General features: G+C 39.1%; 2 protein-coding genes across 9 annotated transcripts in view; both read left to right on the top strand.

Moving 5' to 3' along the window:
• The window catches only part of LOC124139438 (glutamate-rich protein 3-like), a 54,780-nt gene that overhangs the window by 21,387 nt on the left and 12,424 nt on the right, over window positions 1-20,969 (top strand). For 4 of the 8 annotated variants that reach the window (XM_048395089.1, XM_046506489.2, XM_048395104.1 and 1 more), the window contains 4 exons: window positions 14,149-14,366; window positions 14,935-15,010; window positions 17,844-19,103; window positions 20,249-20,626. In XM_048395089.1, the coding sequence (XP_048251046.1) occupies window positions 14,149-14,366; window positions 14,935-15,010; window positions 17,844-19,103; window positions 20,249-20,626 (1,932 nt within the window). The remainder of the gene's footprint in view (window positions 1-14,148; window positions 14,367-14,934; window positions 15,011-17,843; window positions 19,104-20,248; window positions 20,627-20,969) is intronic. The other 4 variants (XM_048395095.1, XM_048395083.1, XM_048395114.1 and 1 more) reach the window with 4 other exon arrangements.
• Window positions 897-9,850, top strand: LOC125379144 (serine-rich adhesin for platelets-like). The gene is made up of 2 exons (XM_048395125.1): window positions 897-3,051; window positions 5,243-9,850. The coding sequence occupies exons 1-2, from the start codon at window positions 2,937-2,939 to the stop codon at window positions 7,309-7,311; spliced, it is 2,184 nt and encodes a 727-aa protein (XP_048251082.1). The 5' UTR covers window positions 897-2,936; the 3' UTR covers window positions 7,312-9,850.

Below are 20,969 nucleotides of genomic sequence, written 5' to 3'. Positions count from 1 at the left end.
AGTACATCACAGTCTTTCTGCACACATTAGCAGAACATCAATTTATTTTGCAAATGTCAAATAAATTGAGCTAACTTTGTATAGTGCCCTGTGGTTTTGTTACAAAAGCTGCCACTTGATGGCTGTCTTGATATAGCTGGTATTTCACAACTCATGCAGTATCTATACTGACAGACCTGTCACACAGACAGGTACTATACGTGCAGGAAAAACACATCCAAGGTTTTCAATCTCATAACATCCTGAGGAGGAGTGTTTTATCTGTCTTATAAACCAAATGAAAAATCTGAAGCAACATTTATTAACAATTTTATGTTTCAAACACATTTTCCATGAACCAGTACTACTTAAAAGTATTGTGGATTATCAGCGCCTCTGTAGCCTAGTGGGACACTCACAGGCTCAAGTTTGATCCACTGAAATATAAAATCAATTGTATCTGTGTGTAAAATCGATTGTATTTGTGTGGATTTTATAAATTAAACACCCAGGATTTTATGCCTAAGATTTCTGGGTACTGCGCAAGTTGAAGATTTTATGATGTATAGAGACAATGACAGGACAATGGGATGACATCACTTAGGTTTATAAGTCCATACATCATCTGGTTAAAGCAGGAGTTAAAAGGAATTAATTTATGTCACAGTTTGACTATAGAAGAGCAATATTTGCTATGAATTTAATCAGCTTTGAGAGAGGTTGTGACCCATCTCTAGATAGCTGATTAAAACCATCATGCTTTTCTGAATTAGAAATTGCAGTTTGGAAGACATTACCAAATAATGTCAATTGTATGGTCAACATAATGGTGATACAAATTCCTGAAAATAGAGGATGTGTTAATGCTGGCTCCCTGGTCCCATTCTCAACGCAACTCATGTGTCTATTCCAGAGGGCTAGAAGATCCATACACCAGGGATGAAATTTGTAGTTCTCGCAATATAGACTAGATTTATCTTTAGCTTATCTAGCACAATGCTTAACAGCCTATTCTGCTACACGTGATAAAGATAGTTTCTTCTGAGAGAAACAAGATTTCTATAAAAATAAAAACTATATATTTTCAGTAGATGGATTTTATTAATTATAATATTCTTATTCTCATTGATATTGCATAGAAATGTAGTGCTTATTGATTATGATATGATAGGGTGTGCTCATTTAATTTGTGATTAATTACTGTAATATTGTTGCTTGCACCCTGTTTCTAATTAGGGATCAAAGGAGGCACCTATTGGTATTGCTAGGACTCAGTATGATACCTGCTAGGACATGTGCTAGGACTCTTGGTATTACTTTAATGTCAAGTTTAGTTTGTACTTGTGTTACCACATTGTTGACTTTTGAGAGTCAAGTTGTCAATCCAAAATTATAAGTTAAAGAAAAATCAAGGGATGTTTTATTATAACAACATGTTGAATAATAACACTAATTCTTTGGATTCCAATTTATAATTCAGTAGTCATAGTTTCTGACAAATATTTATGTAAAGATAGGTTAGGGAAGGGTTCATCATTAAGCAATGGGTGCTAATTTCATCAATTACAGACCACATGATGGAAGCTTACGTTTGGTGGTCTCACAGTTATTGTTATTAATTATGTATACTTATATTATTAGTGAAGGTAATTGTTTTCTTTTGCTAGTTAAAGAAGCAGCATATTACAGATTACATTTTATTCATGTATTCTCTCCGAGTTATTTCATTTTGACAGAATAAATTATCATATATTTGACAGAATAAATTATCATATGTTTATGTATTAAGATGAAGATGCTTCACTAGTGAGAATGTTGTTGTGGTTATATATCATACTGTGAAGTTCGATATGCTGTTCTAGTACCTACATTTCTATGTACACAAAATGGTGCCTGAAAACTGTTATGTATCGAGGTACGGAGGCTGCTTTAGGATGATGTGGGGCTTTGGCTACTTTGCTCTTTTCTTCTTGCTTTCTTGATATAATTACCTGTAATCATAGATCTTACAATGTGAATTCTTTTTTATTGTATTGTATGCAAGTATTAAAGCTTTCCAAGGAAATGGTGTTTTGTGAACTTTTGATTCAAAGTTAAGATTTTGAAACTGGATTTATTTACATTTTGGGGAGTTTTCATTATTTTCTCAAGAGACCCCCCACAGTCACTATAAATAAGGCCTGGAATTGTTTTAAGACAAATTCTTTTTTAGAGAATGTAGGCATGAAGCTGTCTTACGTTAACTTTAATATTTCTAGTTACATGGATGCACTCTTACAAAAATGGACTAGGGAAAGATGTAGAATGTATTTTTTGAAATGTTTGTTTTTCAATTAGCTATATATACTCCTATAGTTGGTGATGGTATTGTTTGAATTTGACCTTTGTATTGTGTAGGTCAACAACAACAACAATAATAATAATATTAATAAATGATGTCTAGCACTAGCAAAATCCATTGCTAACCATTGATTTTGTTCTCTGCTTTTGAAATGACTCGACAAATTTCATTATGTATATACACAGACAGGTAATTTCATGCTTCACACATGTTAAAGGCATACTGAAATATTTTATGGCAATAGGTAAATACATTTTGATATTTCAATGACTAGTTCATAAATAAGCCACCTGTCTTGCCTTGTTTTATTAAAATTCTCTTCAATAATGAAGGTTAACTACACCAAATAGTCATGTTAATCAGTTGAGAGAAAAAGCATAACTAGTTAAAAAGGAAACAAATGTTAACTGACCTAACAAATGTGACTGACAAGAAACAAAGGAGAGTACATTGGCAAAGGGTAATTGTTTTTGCTTCGACAAGAAATTAAAATAACACCATTTGTAAAAGACGGATAACAAGAAAATGTTATTCTCAAAACCAATATGCAATGTCCAAAGACATTTTATCCACCATCCAATAAAGTAAATGTGTGACATGATATGACTGATACGGTATGATGACTCAGTGTTGGTATGATGGTACGTTGATGTTAACCACAGATGGAGTCAGTAAGGTACAGCCTGGCATCCCTGTTGCTGATGAAACAGATGCCCCAAAACCCCTCACTGGTGATTACCGTACATCACGTTTGTGTGTGACCGTTACTTCTCACACGTGGCACGTTGACTTGGAACACTGACTAACAAATAACACGTGTTACAAAGTATCATCTTGGATTTCTGAACGTTTTATTTTTCAGTCTCATCAAAGTCAGATCTTTTATTCCAATAGATTACTGTCTTTGTGAAGATCTGAGGTCACTTCTATAGGAGGTCGCGTCAGGTGAACTTTCTCATCAGCCAATCAGTGTCAAGGCTTCTAGATTCTAGTGTCAGCGTCGCATTGAAATGTATGATTTCTGTGTCCTGAAAATGAACTACAACAACTAGTTCAATGTAGAATGTATAGCAGCTACATCATATTGTTGTGTTCCATGTGAGTTTTCAGTTCAAAATCAAGCAAATCATTTTATAAACTTGACAGCCTTTAGATTGGGCGGTCAAAGTTCGCTCAGGGCTCATTTGATGTGATCCATGGATGTGTTTTAGAGCTTAGCACTGAGAGGTACATCAGCGTAAAAAGATCTGATTTTGATGAGATTACCATATTCGACATAATAAGCGCCCCGCTCTAATAAGCGCCCACGGCGATATTTGCTAATATATTGGCAAGTGAACAATCCCAATTAGCACCCCTTCCAATTGATCAATGTACACAAGACTTGAATTTATTCGTGTGTAATACGCACTCGATCATGTGTTATATGCACCCTTAATTATGGGCAATTAAATTCTGGAAAAATATATCTGTCGTATATAAACAGTTCAGGCTGTCAGCATAAACCATGAAATTAACGATCTTTCAACTGATCTTTTTTCACCAAAATAATATTCTAATAAGAGCCTCTTATTTTTAATTTTGAGAGCGCCCTGGGCACTTATTATGTAGAATACAGTAAATTAATTGTAGGGAATATTTGTCAAATATGGATCAATTCCATGAAGCCAGCTGTTAGTTTGTGAATGTGTTAATGATCGTATATTGTCATAACCATAAGTAATGTTACTGTTTATGATTAATTATCAAATTCTTGAATCTTTCCTGAATATATTGGGTAAGGTAACATCAGTGGATGAAGATTCTTCATTTTCAGATGTGTTTAAGTGTACCAGTGGTGCTAACTGTTCTGTTGACATAATGAGCATTTTCTCATCTGAAGTCCAGCAATGCCTCAATAGGACCTGCAGCTTACTTTCCACTCCTTCAGTTAGACTAACATTAGTCTGATAAAAGCATTTATCCGTTCCACCAAGCATGATGTTTATAAATCACTCACAACCACCGCCATGTTTGTCCGTTTCCGTCCATGATGCCAGACTCGTGCACAAAACACTAACAGGTTTGTTCAACAGAAATATCCTATGGTGCTTTCTGTATCCATCTCCTCCTAGAGGAAGCATAATTACTTTGATTTCACGTCTCAAGGTCAACACCTTTTGGTTCCATTACTTCTCCACAAGGAGTCTTCAATCAAATCCTTTCTCTCTTTGAAAATACAACGGACTATAAAGTATTGACATTTGTAATTGCTTTGAACAACAAAATCTGCATGAATCTTGTTAGGTGATGATATACAGAATGCACTGTATTTTGAGAACATTGTCTGACTGATGTAAAATATAATCACATGCCGTTTTATCTAGGAATGAAGAAAGTGAGTTTCAAATTACACTTTGCTGTGAATTGCCTGCAGTGTTTGCATTAAAAAATTGATACCTGTGTTTCTGAAAGCCATTAAGCTACATTGCTTATATGTGTTATGAAGGATCTTTTTGACCATAAATTTAAATGAAAGATTATTTCTAATTTTCTAGTTTAGTCAAAATGTGTGAGTGATAAGTTGCTTTAAAGTAATGCATGCAATCTGTTGCTGTGTGGCATATAAATCTTATATAAGTTTGATCAGCATCATCAGAAAATGTTCTCATTGGGTAATTTTATGAATTTGAAGTTTTAAGATGCTTATATAAGTGATTTAAATGCATGGTAATTTTTATTTATTACATTCACAATTATTCACTAAGCATGTACACAATTAATGCTTGACATTTTCTTGATGTAAATATTTAAATCCAATGGTTAAAGTTTTTATAAACAATTTGTAAATAGCTTATTCAGTAATTATTGAGCTGTTTCTATGTACAGAAATGTGTATGTATGTTTATTAGAGCCAACACGTTGATGTTTGCTGTGTTGTAGGGGGAGGTGCTGTTACAGCTCGCACTGATGTAGAGATCGAAGGTCAAGAAGCAGATCAGTCGGACCATTCCAACAAAGACAATCACCAAGGAGAATCTCAACAACCTGCAACTAATTTCAGTTTTCGAAATGCAGAAAAAATGGAGATAACTGCTGTTGAGGATAATGTTCAGGAAGAAACAGATGACAGTGAAGCTGATAGCTCAGGTTCAGAAGATTTAGTTAAAAGAATGAGAGATAAGTACAAGGAGAACTCTGGGAGGGACAGCTCGAGTAGCTCCAGCTCTTCCAGTGAAGAAGAATATGAGGCAAAGTCTAGCTCCTCCAGCAAATCCACCCACACCTCAAACAAAGTGGTTTCATCCCAGAAGGAAGTTGATGATGCTGACGCTGACACTGCAGATGATGTGTCAGACATTGAGACAGATGTTGAGTGGCCTCGGAAGTCAGAGGAAGAGATTAATGCCGGTCCAAAACAGAGAGTTAATGATGCCTTACCCCCAAAACCACAGAAACCTTCTAAAAAGATTCAAGGGATTTTATCGCCTAAAAAGCAGAAAAATAATGGCCAAAAGAAAAGGACATCTTTTAAAATGGATGATGAAGAGGATGAGAAATCGGATGTTAATGTTGTTGTTCATAGAGATAAGGAAGATGATGGTTCAGGGAAGGAGAAGATAAAGAAGAAGAGGCGTAGCAACATCAGCAAGGACAAGAATTATGAGATTGGAATTGTAGCCTATGAAGAAGGAGTGGAACAAGAAAAGGATGAACCCTTGGGTCTTCGAGCATCTGATGCAGCCGACAGAAAGAAAGATGATGATCAGACATCGGACATTCCGGAAATTTCGGTGAACAAATCAGGAGTGACATTGTTTTCCGATCGGGTGGATGATGTGGAGCCTTGCCGGGAACATGTCACTGTTGGTTATGAGGAGGAGATGGATGAAAGAGGCACAGAGTCAGATGTGGAAGGAGAGGGGAAATCAGTAGAAGTTGGTGGTGGGGACCGGGGAACCTCAGGGAGTGAAACATCGGAAGACATGGTGGCTCAATATGCTGCTCGGCTTACAGAACTGGATGAACGAGCTGGGACTGAAGATAGTCAGGGACTGTCCCACAAGGTTTTGAACCATGCAGAGACATCTCATAATGACGTTCAAAATGGTTCCAGAGAGAATATGACTACAGAATTGCATGATGTTAAAGAAAGTCATCCTGCAGCAGGAAACGGACAAGAAGTTGGTCCTTCAGCTGACTTGCCCAAAATTCTGATTGACAGCTCAGAAGCTCACATGGCTGCATCAGGACAGATTAGTCAGGAGAGAAGGTTATCTGAAGCTAAAGATGACCCAAGAAACATGCTGACATCATCAGACGAGCAGTTCAACAATGTGGAGGTCACACTGGCTGATATCAATGCAAAGAACCCTGGTGGTGTTCCAAGACGAGTCAGTGTTGGTGGGGAAAGTCTCCTATCAGTACCTTGTAGTGGCGTTGTTGAGAAGGATTGTGTTGTGTGGACAGGAGGTTCCCATGCTAACCAGGAGCAGCCTGAGGATGAAGTCATCAGTCCAAGACAGTGTGATACCAAGAGGAGGCCAAGTTTAGACTCAACAAGAGATGCTGATATGCAGCAGCAGATTCCGATCATACTGGTGGAGGGAGGGTGTCACCCTTCACAGGACAAGGTCCTGTCTCAGGATGAAGCGAAGACAAGACTCGCTAGGACCCAGTCTCCAGATAGCAATGATGGTAGTCCAGGAAGGACTTTGTCTCCTGAAAGAATTCCTGACACAAGACAGTATAAGCTTCCTTCTTCCCAAGACAAACAATACAGGACTCCTGTTCTTACCAGACATGACAGGATTATGTCTTCTGACACTGAATCAGAAAGGAATTCTTCTGCGGAGGCTGCTGCTGGGTCTGTTCCCGATAGGACATTGACCTCAGAGGACACAGGGCTGTACACGGAGTGCAACAACCACACAGAGAACAAGTCTAGTGTAGGGTTGATGAGGGAAGAGAGCCAGAGTCTGCCCACTATCATCACTGAACATGTGGACTGAACATTGGAATGTATATATAAATGTTGCACTGCTGGAAAAGTCTGTCTCCAACTCTATGTCAAGACACGGATTATGCTTCAGGGATGTTTCAGTGTCAACTTTCTGATCTCATCTTTACTTTGCCTATATGACCTTCTTAATGATATAACCTTCATGATAAAACTTTCATATGATCTTCATGAAGTTATCATATGACCTTTATGATATCATATGATCTTAATGATAGGATCATATCACCTTAATGATATCATATGATCTACATGAATTATCATATGATCTACATGAATTATCATATGACCTTTATATCATATGATCTTCATGATATGATCATATGACCTTTGTGATATCATATGATCTCCATATGATCATATGACCTTCATGATTCTTCGTGTTACGGGGCGGTCGGGTAGCCTAGTGGTTAAAGCGTTCCCTCGTCACGGCGAAGACCCGGGTTCGATTCCCGACATGGGTACAATGTGTGAAGCCCATTTCTGGTGTCCCCCGCCGTGATATTGCTGGAATATTGCTAAAAGCGGCGTAAAACCATACTCACTCACTCACTCTTCGTGTTACCTTCATATGATCTTCATATGACCATGATTTGATCTTCATGACATGATCTCCATAAGACAGTTCAAGCAATACAGCAACAGGTTTCACTACAACTGCAGCAGGGTGACTTGGGAGAAATGGTCTTTACTAGCTATTTACTTGTTGTTTACTTGTTGTTTATGAAATATCGCTGAAAGATGTTACTGCTCATACTTGATATTGACTGCTACAAGTTGTTTGTAGATGGATTCTGATGAAATATTTTTGTCTCAGTGTGTATCCTGCTGTGATTTAATTGATAGTCGGATTTCGACTTGTAAAAGTAAAAATATTTATTTCATTTGGTATTATTGTTAGGATGTAATCCTTAATACAGTTTTGTTTCACTCTATAGACTTTATGAGGATATGGTACAAATGTACTTTAATATCTGAGGGTTGTTTCTGAGCTGGAGGACATCACAGTGTGGTAATACTAGTCATCGTTCAATGTTCGTCCAGAACTAAATTATCAGATCTGCTAAGTCACTGTTAAATCACTTGTGCCTTGATGTTATATCAGTCTAAAGTTCAGATGTTGAATACAATATAATTTACTAACCATTGTTGGCCTGGATCTTAGAACATGACCATGGATAGTCAATTAACATTACCATAGATAGTCAGGAAACATTACTGTAGCTTGGAGGGAAAGATAGCCACAGATAGGCAGGAATTATGACCAGAGAGGCAGGAAACATGACCACAGATAGGCAGGAAAGATAGCCACAGATAGGCAGGCAACATGACCATAGATAGGCAGGCAACATGACCACAGATAGGCAGGAAACATGACCACAGATAGGCAGGAAAGATAGCCACAGATAGGCAGGAAACATGACCACAGATAGGCAGGAAAGAAAGCCACAGATAGGCAGGAAACATGACCACAGATAGGCAGGAAAGATAGCCACAGATAGGCAGGCAACATGACCACAGATAGGAAGGAAACATGACCACAGATCATCATCATGTCCATAGTAAAGGATTTATCTTGGGTTTGAACTACATGCCTGTGGCAACCAAATTGTGATAAAAGCATTACTTAGTGGTATTATACCATTGCTTCAAATTCATCTTCCCAAGGCAAGGGAGTTACCTGACTGTAAAAGTCCAGTTTCCGCCCTTTCCGAACTATGCTGTAATTTTGTGGCTCGATCGTAGCCCCACCAGCGATTACAAGTTATTTCCCTTCTATGTCCCTCCTATTGACCAATCACATTCTACCTCTCATAGCACTTGTATTTGCTTCAAGCAAAATGGTGGCACCATGTAGAGACAATATTCAAAATCTTTATTGTAACAAAATGGGTCTTAACTCATGAAGTACTTGAAATCATTTAGCACCTTGATTAAAACAAGTAACATGAAGAGCTTTTTGCTCAGGTCAGGGTACACAAGCTCTGCAAATCCTGCAATTGACCAAAATCATCATGTTGTTTGTTGTTTTCATTACACCATTTTGATTGGACTATGCATAGACTCATTAGTCCAGCCAAAATATAACTCCATAATTCCAGAGTAGTTCGACTTTTATAGTCAGGTAACTCCCTTTCCTTGGGAACATGCTTCCAACTCATTCGTCACCACTCGACCCTTTCCGTAACTTGCAAGAAGACTCGTCCCCCTATCGATGAATGTTATGTGTGAAAATACGACAAACCAATCAGAATTCGTGTAGGAAAGGTCAAAGAATCCGTCAGGAATAATTTTTGCATTTAAAAATATACCCAAGATACAGTTTAATTTGTTCAATCATACACTATAGTACTGTAAGTCCTGATGTGTCACCAATACCATTTGGAACGTAAATGATATATGGGGCAAATATACGTTTATCATGACACAACGAGTTAACATTTCTTTTAGCTAGTCGCAAGAATGGCCATGAGAGGGGCATAAGTTGCTATTCAGCTTGTCCCAGAATAACAAGAGTTGGTCACGAATGGCTTCAAACTAAACCTTTTTATCTTTTTATCTTTTTATCTTTATTGGTAATCTTATTGGTGAAATACAAGTACTCTTTACAAGGCATTTGTTACAGAAATTGTATAACGGGACAATTTTTAGCTTGTCATATTTATTATAGTTGTTTTTTCACATTTTTATTATTATTAATACTCTCATTTGGAATACAAAACATGACTGCTTACCGGGGGTATTCCTCTTTTTATGAAATGACAGTATCCTTTCTGTAAATGTGGTAAATCTGAAACATGAATATGACATGTAGAGAGATTAAATGTCATAACTTTAATTCCAAGGTACTGGTCTAAAACATTCCCTTATTATATTTTAATAACTTTCTGCTTGTATATTATCATATATTTATTTGTTTGTTATTGTACAAATACACTTAACTTATATGAATGTTGAAATAAACTAATTTTGCCATGAAGTAACGAGTTATTTGTTTTCTCTTGAGAAAGAGTTCAGCAGTTTGTAATGGTTATTGTTCTTCATTATTGGGTGAATGCCATAGCTGAAAACATTCTGACATATAACTGCAGATCTATCAGATTTATTTTGAGCTGTGATTTTAACATCAAAAATTCTTTGCCAGTTGTTTTTATGAGAAGAAGGTTATGCTGCAGAGATTTGTCTTTGAAACCACTTGCTATGGTGGCTAGAATGGGTTACAATGCTAGGGATTACTAATTAAGGGTGGATAATACCAGGCACCTGAGTCGGGTTCAATGATTTACTAACTGGGTGTAAATAGATGTACTCAAGATTAAAGTACAGTCACCCCCCACAATAGCGCAGGTCTCCTGGACGCCCCCCCCCCCTGAATGACTGTACCCCAATCCACATACGCCATGTCATTTGTAAAATGCCTTCAAATCAATCTCATTAAAGTCAGATCTTAGTTCTTGCTATCGCTAAACAAAGATCTGAGGATATCCCATTATGGGTCACATCAGAACGACCTTTCATCTGACCAGTCAAAGCATCGCTTACCAGATCATGAAAGTGACAGTTGGAATGTGTTTTCTATAATCATGCAACCTCGATGCCGAAGGACAGTTACAGCCAGTACGACTGATTCCGTCAAAATTATCGTCTATCACTCGCTTCCTTGGGATAAACGTATGAACGAGGAGGCGTTGCACAGTACGTCAGAAGCACTGCCATACAATCTCAACCATATATCACATTCCGGAATGTTTCTTTGTTCAGTTTTCAAAATTTTAATCGAGAACTTTGACAACTTATTTTATAAGCATAGTCTAAAATGGAAGTCTCAAGGTTGAAACGAGAGCCGTAAAGCTCGAGAAAGCTGCTTTCTAAATGGCTGATGTTAATTTCTTGTCAGTTGTTTTAGTTCGCGAAAAGACATTCTAATGTGACCTGTAATGGGATGTCCTCAGCTCTTTGTTTAGTGGCAGCGAGAACTTAGATCTGATTTCAATGAGAGAATAACCAATGTGTAGACAAAATTAAAAAAACATCATGAGAAGTATAATGTAGATACTAACTTGACCCACTTGCAAACAGAAGAACAAGCATTGTTTGAAAGTACCTGTCTGTGCACATGTGTTTTAATTGTACTGAAGATATACATGGACAGTGCACTATCAGGACCATTCTTGCACGATTCCTGCAAATACAAAGCTGCTAGAAGAAACAGTGGAACAGTTCAAGATACAGCAAGGCTTTGTCAAGCAAGGAGACAAAGAGATTTCAATGCTACGATGATCGTTAGCCTATGTTAAAGTATGCGAGTTATAGTCACCTTAGCGCTAAGATCTCCTTGTGCAATGGGTCCGAGATCTTACATCTGGTATGTCATCTAAGACGAAACTTTAACAGTTTTTAATTTTATAAGTTTGAAAGACCGGAGCCAAAAACACAAACAGAAAAAACGTATCTTTAAGCTTGTTTTGTCAGACTGATCTGTCCTTGGTGAATTAGAAAAATATATGCAAACTACACAAATAGAACACAGAAGGAACTGTCAACTATTCCACAAATACTTGATCAGAGGTATTGTATGTAAGCTCTGGCCACTGCCTTCTCATACATACTGCTGAGCGTATGGTAACAACTGACACTGACCACAGAACTACCCTTCAGGTTTTCCAAGTGAACCAACTACAAATGACTTTTATGTGACAAATATAATAAAACCCATATTGAGCTGCACAATAATATATTTATTTAGACCTATCCATGAAAAGTGGCTAGCAAAATCCATAATTCATAAATTATCGTGGGCTTAATGTACATTTTTATTCCCAATATTATGATATTTATGATTATGGAAACACACAAGGGTAGTAATCTCTTTGTCATGTAATGTCACTCTTAAAATGATTAAAATGTATTTTAACTCAGTGAAGTGTATTTGAAATGGCGTATGAATACAATGTTTGAGTGAAACGCCCCATTTATCATATAGTGCCGAATGATTTAAAGCCATGTTTGTCAACGGAAACATCATCACAATGGGAACCCCTATCTAAACTTAATGGGAACTTCAGATGATATTTTGGTGATCATCAGACATTGCATTGATGTATGAAGCTTCCAAGTAGTTCCTTCAAGGTGACATCATTTGCATATTTATTGGATTGGTTTTTCAAATCGATAACACAGTCCATTATATAACAAATTTCTTTCCTGCAGTTTATATACCATTTATGTTATATGAAGTATACAAAAGCTTGTAAACCTGAGGAAAACAAAGTTGGTGACAAGGGACCGCCTTGTTAACTATTTTTGTATTGACCAAGTTTAATTGTTATGATCTGTGTTTTTCCCTGAATTCGCTGAAGGAAAATGATGTAATTTTTTCTGTGGAAGATAAACACGTTTCTATTGCAAATGTAGGGATTGTGTATGCACTGGTGATGTGCTTTATTCTGATTCGCTTTACAGACGGGGTTACACATTAGGTTCGATTTTGAAGGCTTGTACGGGGTCACTTTGTAGATGGTGATATAGGGATGGCACCATAGGTGCTTAATACATCAAATACAGGATCACAATACATGGCCATTAGTAAGAGACGTAGTTGTGATTGGACTGCATTTCATGAAGTGATCTTAGCACTGTGACTGTCTTATGTCAATGTTCAGGTTATGATCTTAGCGCTAAGTCTCTTTAAGGAACGGGTTCCATTTATCTCTTCTTGTGCATACTCATTGAGACCAGATAGGGATGAAATGTTTCACAGGTTTACCAGTTGCCATGGAAACACAATTTACATGGACTAAATACACCTTGTCAAATTTGTGTTGTAAGAGGTGACTGGTGACAAGGTCAGAGGTGGGAGTGAAGGAAGGTGGATGTAATATCCACAGCTTTTATACATCCCTGGCAGACATACAACCACATGTACTACTGTTTAACCATGCTAGATTACACTGGCAACATTCTTGATTGTGCATCACGCAGAAAGTTCCAGTTTGAGTTCTACTTGTGTGGTAGAGTCGGAGATGAAGAAATGACCCTAAATATGAACTGTTTGTGACCTGTGAAACCTTGTTGATTGATGTTCCAGGGACTATTGAAAATATACTACTCAAAAGACGTTAAAGAACACCCGATGTTTCATTTGACTATACATGTAGCTAATAAAAACTTGCATTAGAATATATCACAAAATTAAAATCTATCCCATCAAATCCAGCATATGATTGCATTTTTAATCCCTCCTATGAGTGAGTTGGGTTTAACGCCGCTTTTATCAGTATTCCAGTTATATCGCTGCGTGTCAGCTTAATGTGGGAGGAAAGCCAGAAGTGATGCAGGTCTCAGACGTATACACTGGTATGGTGCTGACAAACCTAGAAACATAATCGGGGCGAACCGGGATTCGAACCAACAATCATAGGTTTCTGGCGTGCCCAAGGGACGCAACTCTGCACAGCGAAATGCAGCGCCTTAGACGACTTGGCCACCCATGCCCCCCCACCCCCCCTCGTATGAGGAAATCTATGGCATATAAAAGAATTGGGTGTCCTTTATTTCATTTTGAGTGGTATAAATATAGCTCTCCATAGATTGAGATAAGTGGAGTGCTGATATTTGACCATAGTGCCGTCAAAGGATTCAGCTGCCATCCTGAAGTTCCATTTGGTTATATTCAGTTGAAGAAGTTCAGATTAACGTGGTTTCACTGTTTACTATTTCTTATTACCGGTAAATGTTCTTGGGTTGTGATCATACAGGAATGATGTGTTGTTATATTCTTCTTATGATGTATCTCGGCTGTATTCATCATGTGATCTTGTCACTGCAGTGCTCTTCCACAAGGACTGGGACAACAAAGGGAACAAACAGGACGTAACCGAGGAGCCAATTGCTGAGGAACCAGATGAGGACAAACGTCAGATAAGAGGACTTGCCGCTGACTTTGCGGACGATGAGAAAGAAGATGAAAAGAATGCATTTGTTTCAGCTGAAAAATCTGCTAATCCTGATGTGGTGGGGGATTTTGAAGACGACACTATGAGAAAGGTCAGTATGGGTCAAGGTCAAATTCAACAGTGTCACAAGTTCAGACTTGACGTTTATCCTTATACCTTTCTGTAGATTATTACCAGACTCAATGACATTGTTAACAGCTGCATATTGTGAGATAACCGAAACAGTGTTTAAAAGTGAGTGGTGATGATGCCTTTTAGCAATATCCAACAATATCACAGTCAGGGACAACACAAATGGGCTTCACACATTGTTCCCATGTGGAGAATCAAACCCGGGAATTCGTGACGAGCAAACCTTAACCACTAGCCTACCCCACTGTCCATTGTTAAAAGTGTCATTTACCTAACCTACTCACTCACAAATGTTCACTCACTCACTAACAAATCTAAAGTCTCTGTCCCCTCAAATGTGATGGGAACATGTCGTGTACCTGAGGTGAGGAAAACTTGCTATAAATTAAAGAATTTATCATTTATACCCATGTTCCATTTGGGAAGTGAGGTAGCACAGCGGACATAGGTTTGAATCCTGCATTTGTTGTTTAGGGAAGTGAGGTAGCACGGCGGACATAGGTTTGAATCCCACATTTGTTGTTTAGGTGGAGGGATACTCATCAGAGGAGGAAGATTTAGATGGCAAGAAAGACAAAACCATTGTGGTTGAGAAGAAATCAGGTGGGTCCATCTTGGTCTAGAACAATCCTGCACGTTCTTCTTGGTCTACAACAATCCTGCACATTCTTCTTGTCCATACTCTTCATGTTATTTGTCTGTTCTATGCTTTTCTCTCAACTGTGACCTTTTGACCACACAAAATGGGATTTTCCTCCCCATAATTCTTAGTGGGCATGAGGTACTACTCCATACAACCAACTCAGCTACCTCAAACTCTTCCCCTTTCTCAAACACACCTACAGGGGCCCTTCAGCCCTTCAGCCCTTCAGCTGTATGTATGTAGCACATGTAGCATGCGTACCCTCTGTCAGCGTCATGCACACTGTATCAGTTGTGGGGGAAATGTTCTTGCATAATGTGGTAACACCTTCCATCTGTATCAAACAAAATGTAAATGTGCCATACTTGAAAAACCCATTCTGATCAAACCAGTTGGCTGTAATTGCAGTTTCTATCACTCAATTTTTAATTCCAATAAATTACACTGGTATTTATTCTATTTTCAAGTAACTGAATATGTGCATGTTGCATTATCTGACTCTTGCATTATCAGTGTGTGTCCTTTCATTGCATGCATTACCTGTATGTGTCCTTACCTGTATCTTGCATGCATTATCTATTTCCTGTATTATCTTTATCTTATATTACCTTATCTTGCATAACCTGTATCTTGCATGGCTTACCTGTATCTTGCATTACCTGTATCTTACATGCATTATCTGTATCTTGCATTACCTGTACCTTGCATGCCTTACCTGTGTCTTGCATTACCTGTATCTTGCATGCCCTATCTTGCATTACCTGTATCTTGCATGCCTTACCTGTATCGTGCATTACCTGTATCTTGCATGCCTTACCTGTATCCTGCATTACCTGTATCTTGCATGCATTATCTGTATCTTGCATTACCTGTATCTTGCATGCCTTACCTGTATCTTGCCTTATTTGTATCTTGCATGCCTTACCTGTATCTTGCATTACCTGTATCTTGCATACATTATCTGTATCTTGCATTACCTGTATCGTGCATGCCTTACCTGTATCTTGCATTACCTGTATCTTGCATGCCTTACCTGTATCGTGCATTACCTGTATCTTGCATGCATTATCTGTATCTTGCATTATCTGTATCTTGCATGCCTTACCTGTTTCTTGCATGCCTTACCCGTATCTTGCATGCCTTACCTGTATCTTGCATGCATTATCTGTATCTTGCATTATCTGTATCTTGCATGCCTTACCTGTTTCTTGCATGCCTTACCCGTATCTTGCATGCCTTACCCGTATCTTGCATGCCTTACCTGTTTCTTGCATGCCTTACCCGTATCTTGCATGCCTTACCTGTATCTTGCATGCATTATCTGTATCTTGCATTATCTGTATCTTGCATTACCCGTATCTTGCATGCATTACCTGTATCTTGCATTACCCGTATCTTGCCTTACCTGTATCTTGCATTACCTGTATCTTGCATGCCTTACCTGTTTCTTGCATGCCTTACCCGTATCTTGCATGCATTATCTGTATCTTGCATTATCTGTATCTTGCATTACCGGTATCTGGCATTTCCTGTATCTTGCATTATCTGTATCTTGTATTACCTGTATCTTGCATGCCTTACCTGTATCTTGCATTACCTTTATCTTGCATGCTTTACCTGTATCTTGCATGCCTTACCTGTATCTTGCATGCCTTACATGTATCTTGCGTTACCAATATATTGCATGCCTTACCTGTATCTTGCCTAACCTGTATCTTGCATTACCTGTATCTTGCCTAACCTGTATCTTGCATGCCTTACCTGTATCTTGCATTACCTGTATCTTGCATCACCTGTATCTTGCATTACCTGTATCGTATATGCATTACCTGTATCATATATGCATTATCTGTATCTTGCCTAACCTGTATCTTGCATGCCTTACCTGTATCTTGCATGACTTACCTGTATCTTGCATTACCTGGTTCTTGCATTACCTGTATCTGGCATTACCTGTATCTTGCATGCATTATCTGTATCTGGCATTACCTTTATCGTATATTCATAACCTGTATCTTGCATTACCTGCATTTACCTGTATCTTGCATGCCTTACCTGTATCTTCATGCCTTACCTGTATCTTGCATGCCTTACCTGTATCTAGCATTACCTGTATCTTGCATGCCTTACCTGTATCTAGCATTACCTGCATCTTGCATGCCTTACCTGTATCTTGCCTTACCTGTATCTTGCATGCCTTATCTGCATCTAGCATTACCTGTATCTTGCATGCCTTACCTGTATCTTGCATTACCTGTATCTTGCATGCCTTACCTGTATCTTGCCTTATCTGTATCTTGCATGCCTTACCTGTATCTTGCATTACCTGTATCGTGCATGCCTTACCTGCATCTGGCATTACCTGTATCTAGCATTACCTGTATCTTGCATGCCTTACCTGTATCTTGCATTACCTGTATCTTGCATGCCTTACCTGTATCTTGCCTTATTTGTATCTTGCATGCCTTACCTGCATCTTGCATTACCTCTATCTTGCATTCATTATCTGTATCTTGAATGCATTATCTGTATCTTGCATGCATTTTCTGTAGCTCGCATTACCTGTATGGTATATGCATTACCTGTTTGTTCTGTTACCTGTATCTTGCATTACCTGTATCGTGCATGCATTACCTGTATCTTGCATTACCTATGTCTTACATGCATTACCTGTATCTTATATTACCTGTTTTTGCATTACCTATATGTAGATGCTTTGCATGTTGAACTTCAAAACTTCATTTGACAAAGTAGAAACTGATAGTTAGGCTCATTTTGTAATTTCTTCATTAGATGCCCCAAGGGAAGCCTCTAAGAATGATAATGAAAGGTCCAGTAAAGCAAGGACGTTATTCTTTACAGTGTCTCAGAAAGAGGACACTGCTAAACCTGAGGTAGTCCAGGTTAAGGATGCTGCTGCAAGCAACAGATCCTCTCCTCCAGTGACACAGCTGAAACCTCCAGGAAGGGATGAGGACCGAGATGGTGATTACTCATCATCAGAATCTTCTTTCTCCTCCTCCTCCTCATCCTCCTCAACGCCGTCAGAGAAAAGTACCCCCAGAGAAGTGACTGAGAGTAGATTAGTTACTCCAACCAAAGCTTTGGGGGTTGTTTCTGAGGCAGATCGAGCACCATCTCGTATTGCAGAGGCTAACATGATGAGTGATGGATCATACTCTTACAAGAGTTCTACTTCCTCGTCCTCAGCTTCTGATACTGAGAGTAGGCCAACTAGTTTGCCAGAACGACCCAAGTCTCCCGTAGCAGAGACACTGATTCAGGAGGAGAAAGAGGAGAGGAAGGAAGAGGAGATGAAAGAAGAAAACAATAAATTATCACTAAGCAAGAAGGGGGAAGAAGAACCGAGGAAGGAGACACTAGAAGAGGAATCCTTGGTCTCGAAACAGATAACTCTCCCTCCCATGATGGACTCTGCTAGGTCTGAACCAGAATCCACAGCTACTCGAGGGGGAGAGTCTGAGAGTGTCAGAGAGTCCAGCAGTTCCTCAGAGGACTCCAGTTCTTACTCATCATCTGATTCTGAAACTGATGACTCAAAATCAAGCCCTGTCAAAGAAAGAACTCCAGTGCAGAAAACTAAGCCCGAAGCCATTTCCAATCAAGTAGAGGATTCAGAAAGTTCCAGTTCTATTTCTGGCTCTGGCTCAGGATCTGAAAGTGAAAGATCAGCCCGGCCAATCACACCATTCCCATCAAGGAAAGAGAAAGTCAGGAGTCAAACCTTAAGTGATGAGGAATCAGATAAATCTAGTCAAGATAAATACCCGAGTAAACCAGTGACAAGCCCCGTCCCTGTAGAAGGTGCTGCAGCACTAGCTGACTCTGCCAATGACAAGGACGTACAGCAGAACGCAGACAAGGGCAATACTGTAGTGAGTGAGAGACAGGCGGTCCTGTCCAGCACTATCGTGGCGGCGGCGGCAATAATGGCGCCAGCTGTCCCTCCTGACATGGACAGGGAAAGTCTCATGGCTGCTGCTGATAGAAGTGAGAGGAAGGACTCTGCTGATGGTGATGGGAAGAAATCTGGTAAGGCTTTGACACCTTAGATGTGAAGACAGGGGCTACAGTTTTATAATGGTAGATGATATTTGTTTTTGCTTTGTTTTTGTACTTTTTGACAGATCTTTCCTCTGATCTTGTCATTTTTTCTGTAGCTATAGTTGTCTATGTGCATGCATGTTAATTGCCCATTGCTAAATGTCATTGTACAGATTTGTCTGTTCTTTGTGGTGCCAAACATCTTTTACTTGTAACAAAATACAGAAAACAGAGATTTGTATGCAAACATGATTTCATCTTATGTACCTAATACAGTGGATGGAACATATTCTTGTCCTTCAAGAAAGATACATGTAGTGTAATATGATATCCATGCTGCTGAATGTCAAATAAGGTTTGGTTACTCTATAATCAAGTCACAGTTAAGGTATGGTATATTATTAAGGTGACCAAATCGGACCAAATATGAGATGGGTGAGTTTAACGTCACGTTCAAGATTATTGCACTTATACAGCGACGTGTGTGTGTGTGCGTGCATGTGTGGCTGCTTATTCTTGTCTGGCCTAAAGCTGATTTTATAGTGCTAGCCAAATGAGGTACCTTCCCACAGTTTAACATGAATACCCCACACAGACACAGTATACTGCCTCTTAGCAAACCCATCCTCTTTTAACCCCTTAGCACCAGGCAGGGTAACAACAAGTACCATCTTTAACGTCTTTTGGTATAACGCATGTCGAACCCCCAACCTTCCATTCTCCATGCAGACACTCTTCCACTAAACCATGGAGGTGGATCAAATATGAAGGATTATATGGCGCTGGGAGTGAAAGGGTGATTTTAATGCTGTACTTAGCAGACTGTTGTTCAGCAATGATGGGTACACTAGTTTGATATCCCAGTGACAGTGTTCACTGACTGACATGCTGATGAATGAGGTTGGGGGATAGTCTAGCAGTTAAAGTATTTTGTTGGAAAATGACCTGGGTTGGATGAAGGCCACAGTCATACAAGTGTATATTCCTGACTGTGTTCTGAAGCTGATTCAGCCTCCAGTGCAGGTAGATGTAAAGTATTCCTTTCTCCCGGGATGCTGTAAGTTGCGTGAGTTATGTGACCAGTTGTCCTGAGAGCACCATGTACGTCTTGTAACACATTGTACACTTTACAGCAGAATCCGGGTCGTCCAGTGTGGACTCCAGCAGTGACAGCAGCAACTCCTCCGGCTCATCCTCGGAGTTGGAGTCGGAGAGTGAGGGGGAGCTTATTGTGCAGGAAGAAACCCCCCGGGGAAGTAAGGACCCCACCCTCCAGGCAGATGACACTGCTTCTAAGGAGGATGCCGCTCCCAAAACTGCAGATGGTGCCACTCCGACTGTGGTGTCGACTGATGCAAGTGTTGGTGATGAAGCCAAACCTGAAGATTCGGACACAAATGAACCACAGCAGACAAAGCTTCCTGCTCCACATGCCACACCGCAACCAGAGCAGACGACATTTCCGTCGCCACCCAGATCGCCTTCAAAATCTCTGCTAGACAAACAGACAGGTAATGTATAGAGAAACTTTTCAGCTACAAACACATGATATGTGGTGACCCTGTGACCCTGTCTAGTTTAGAATATAACCCGATACATCACATTGTGACCCTGTCTAGTTTAGAATATAACCCAATACATCACATTGTGACCCTGTCTAGTTTAGAATATAACCCAATACATCACATTGAGACCCTGTCTAGTTTAGAATATTACCCAATACATCACATTGTGACCCTGTCTAGTTTAGAATATAATCTGATACATCACATTGTGACCCTGTCTAGTTTAGAATATTACCCAATACATCACATTGTGACCCTGTCTAGTTTAGAATATAATCTGATACATCAC

This window comes from Haliotis rufescens, unplaced genomic scaffold, assembly GCF_023055435.1.
Source record: "Haliotis rufescens isolate VD_foot unplaced genomic scaffold, xgHalRufe1.0.p SCAF_1, whole genome shotgun sequence".
NCBI lineage: Eukaryota > Metazoa > Mollusca > Gastropoda > Lepetellida > Haliotidae > Haliotis > Haliotis rufescens.
Note: the sequence above shows the minus strand (reverse complement) of the source record. Positions and strands in the feature narration are given on the sequence as shown.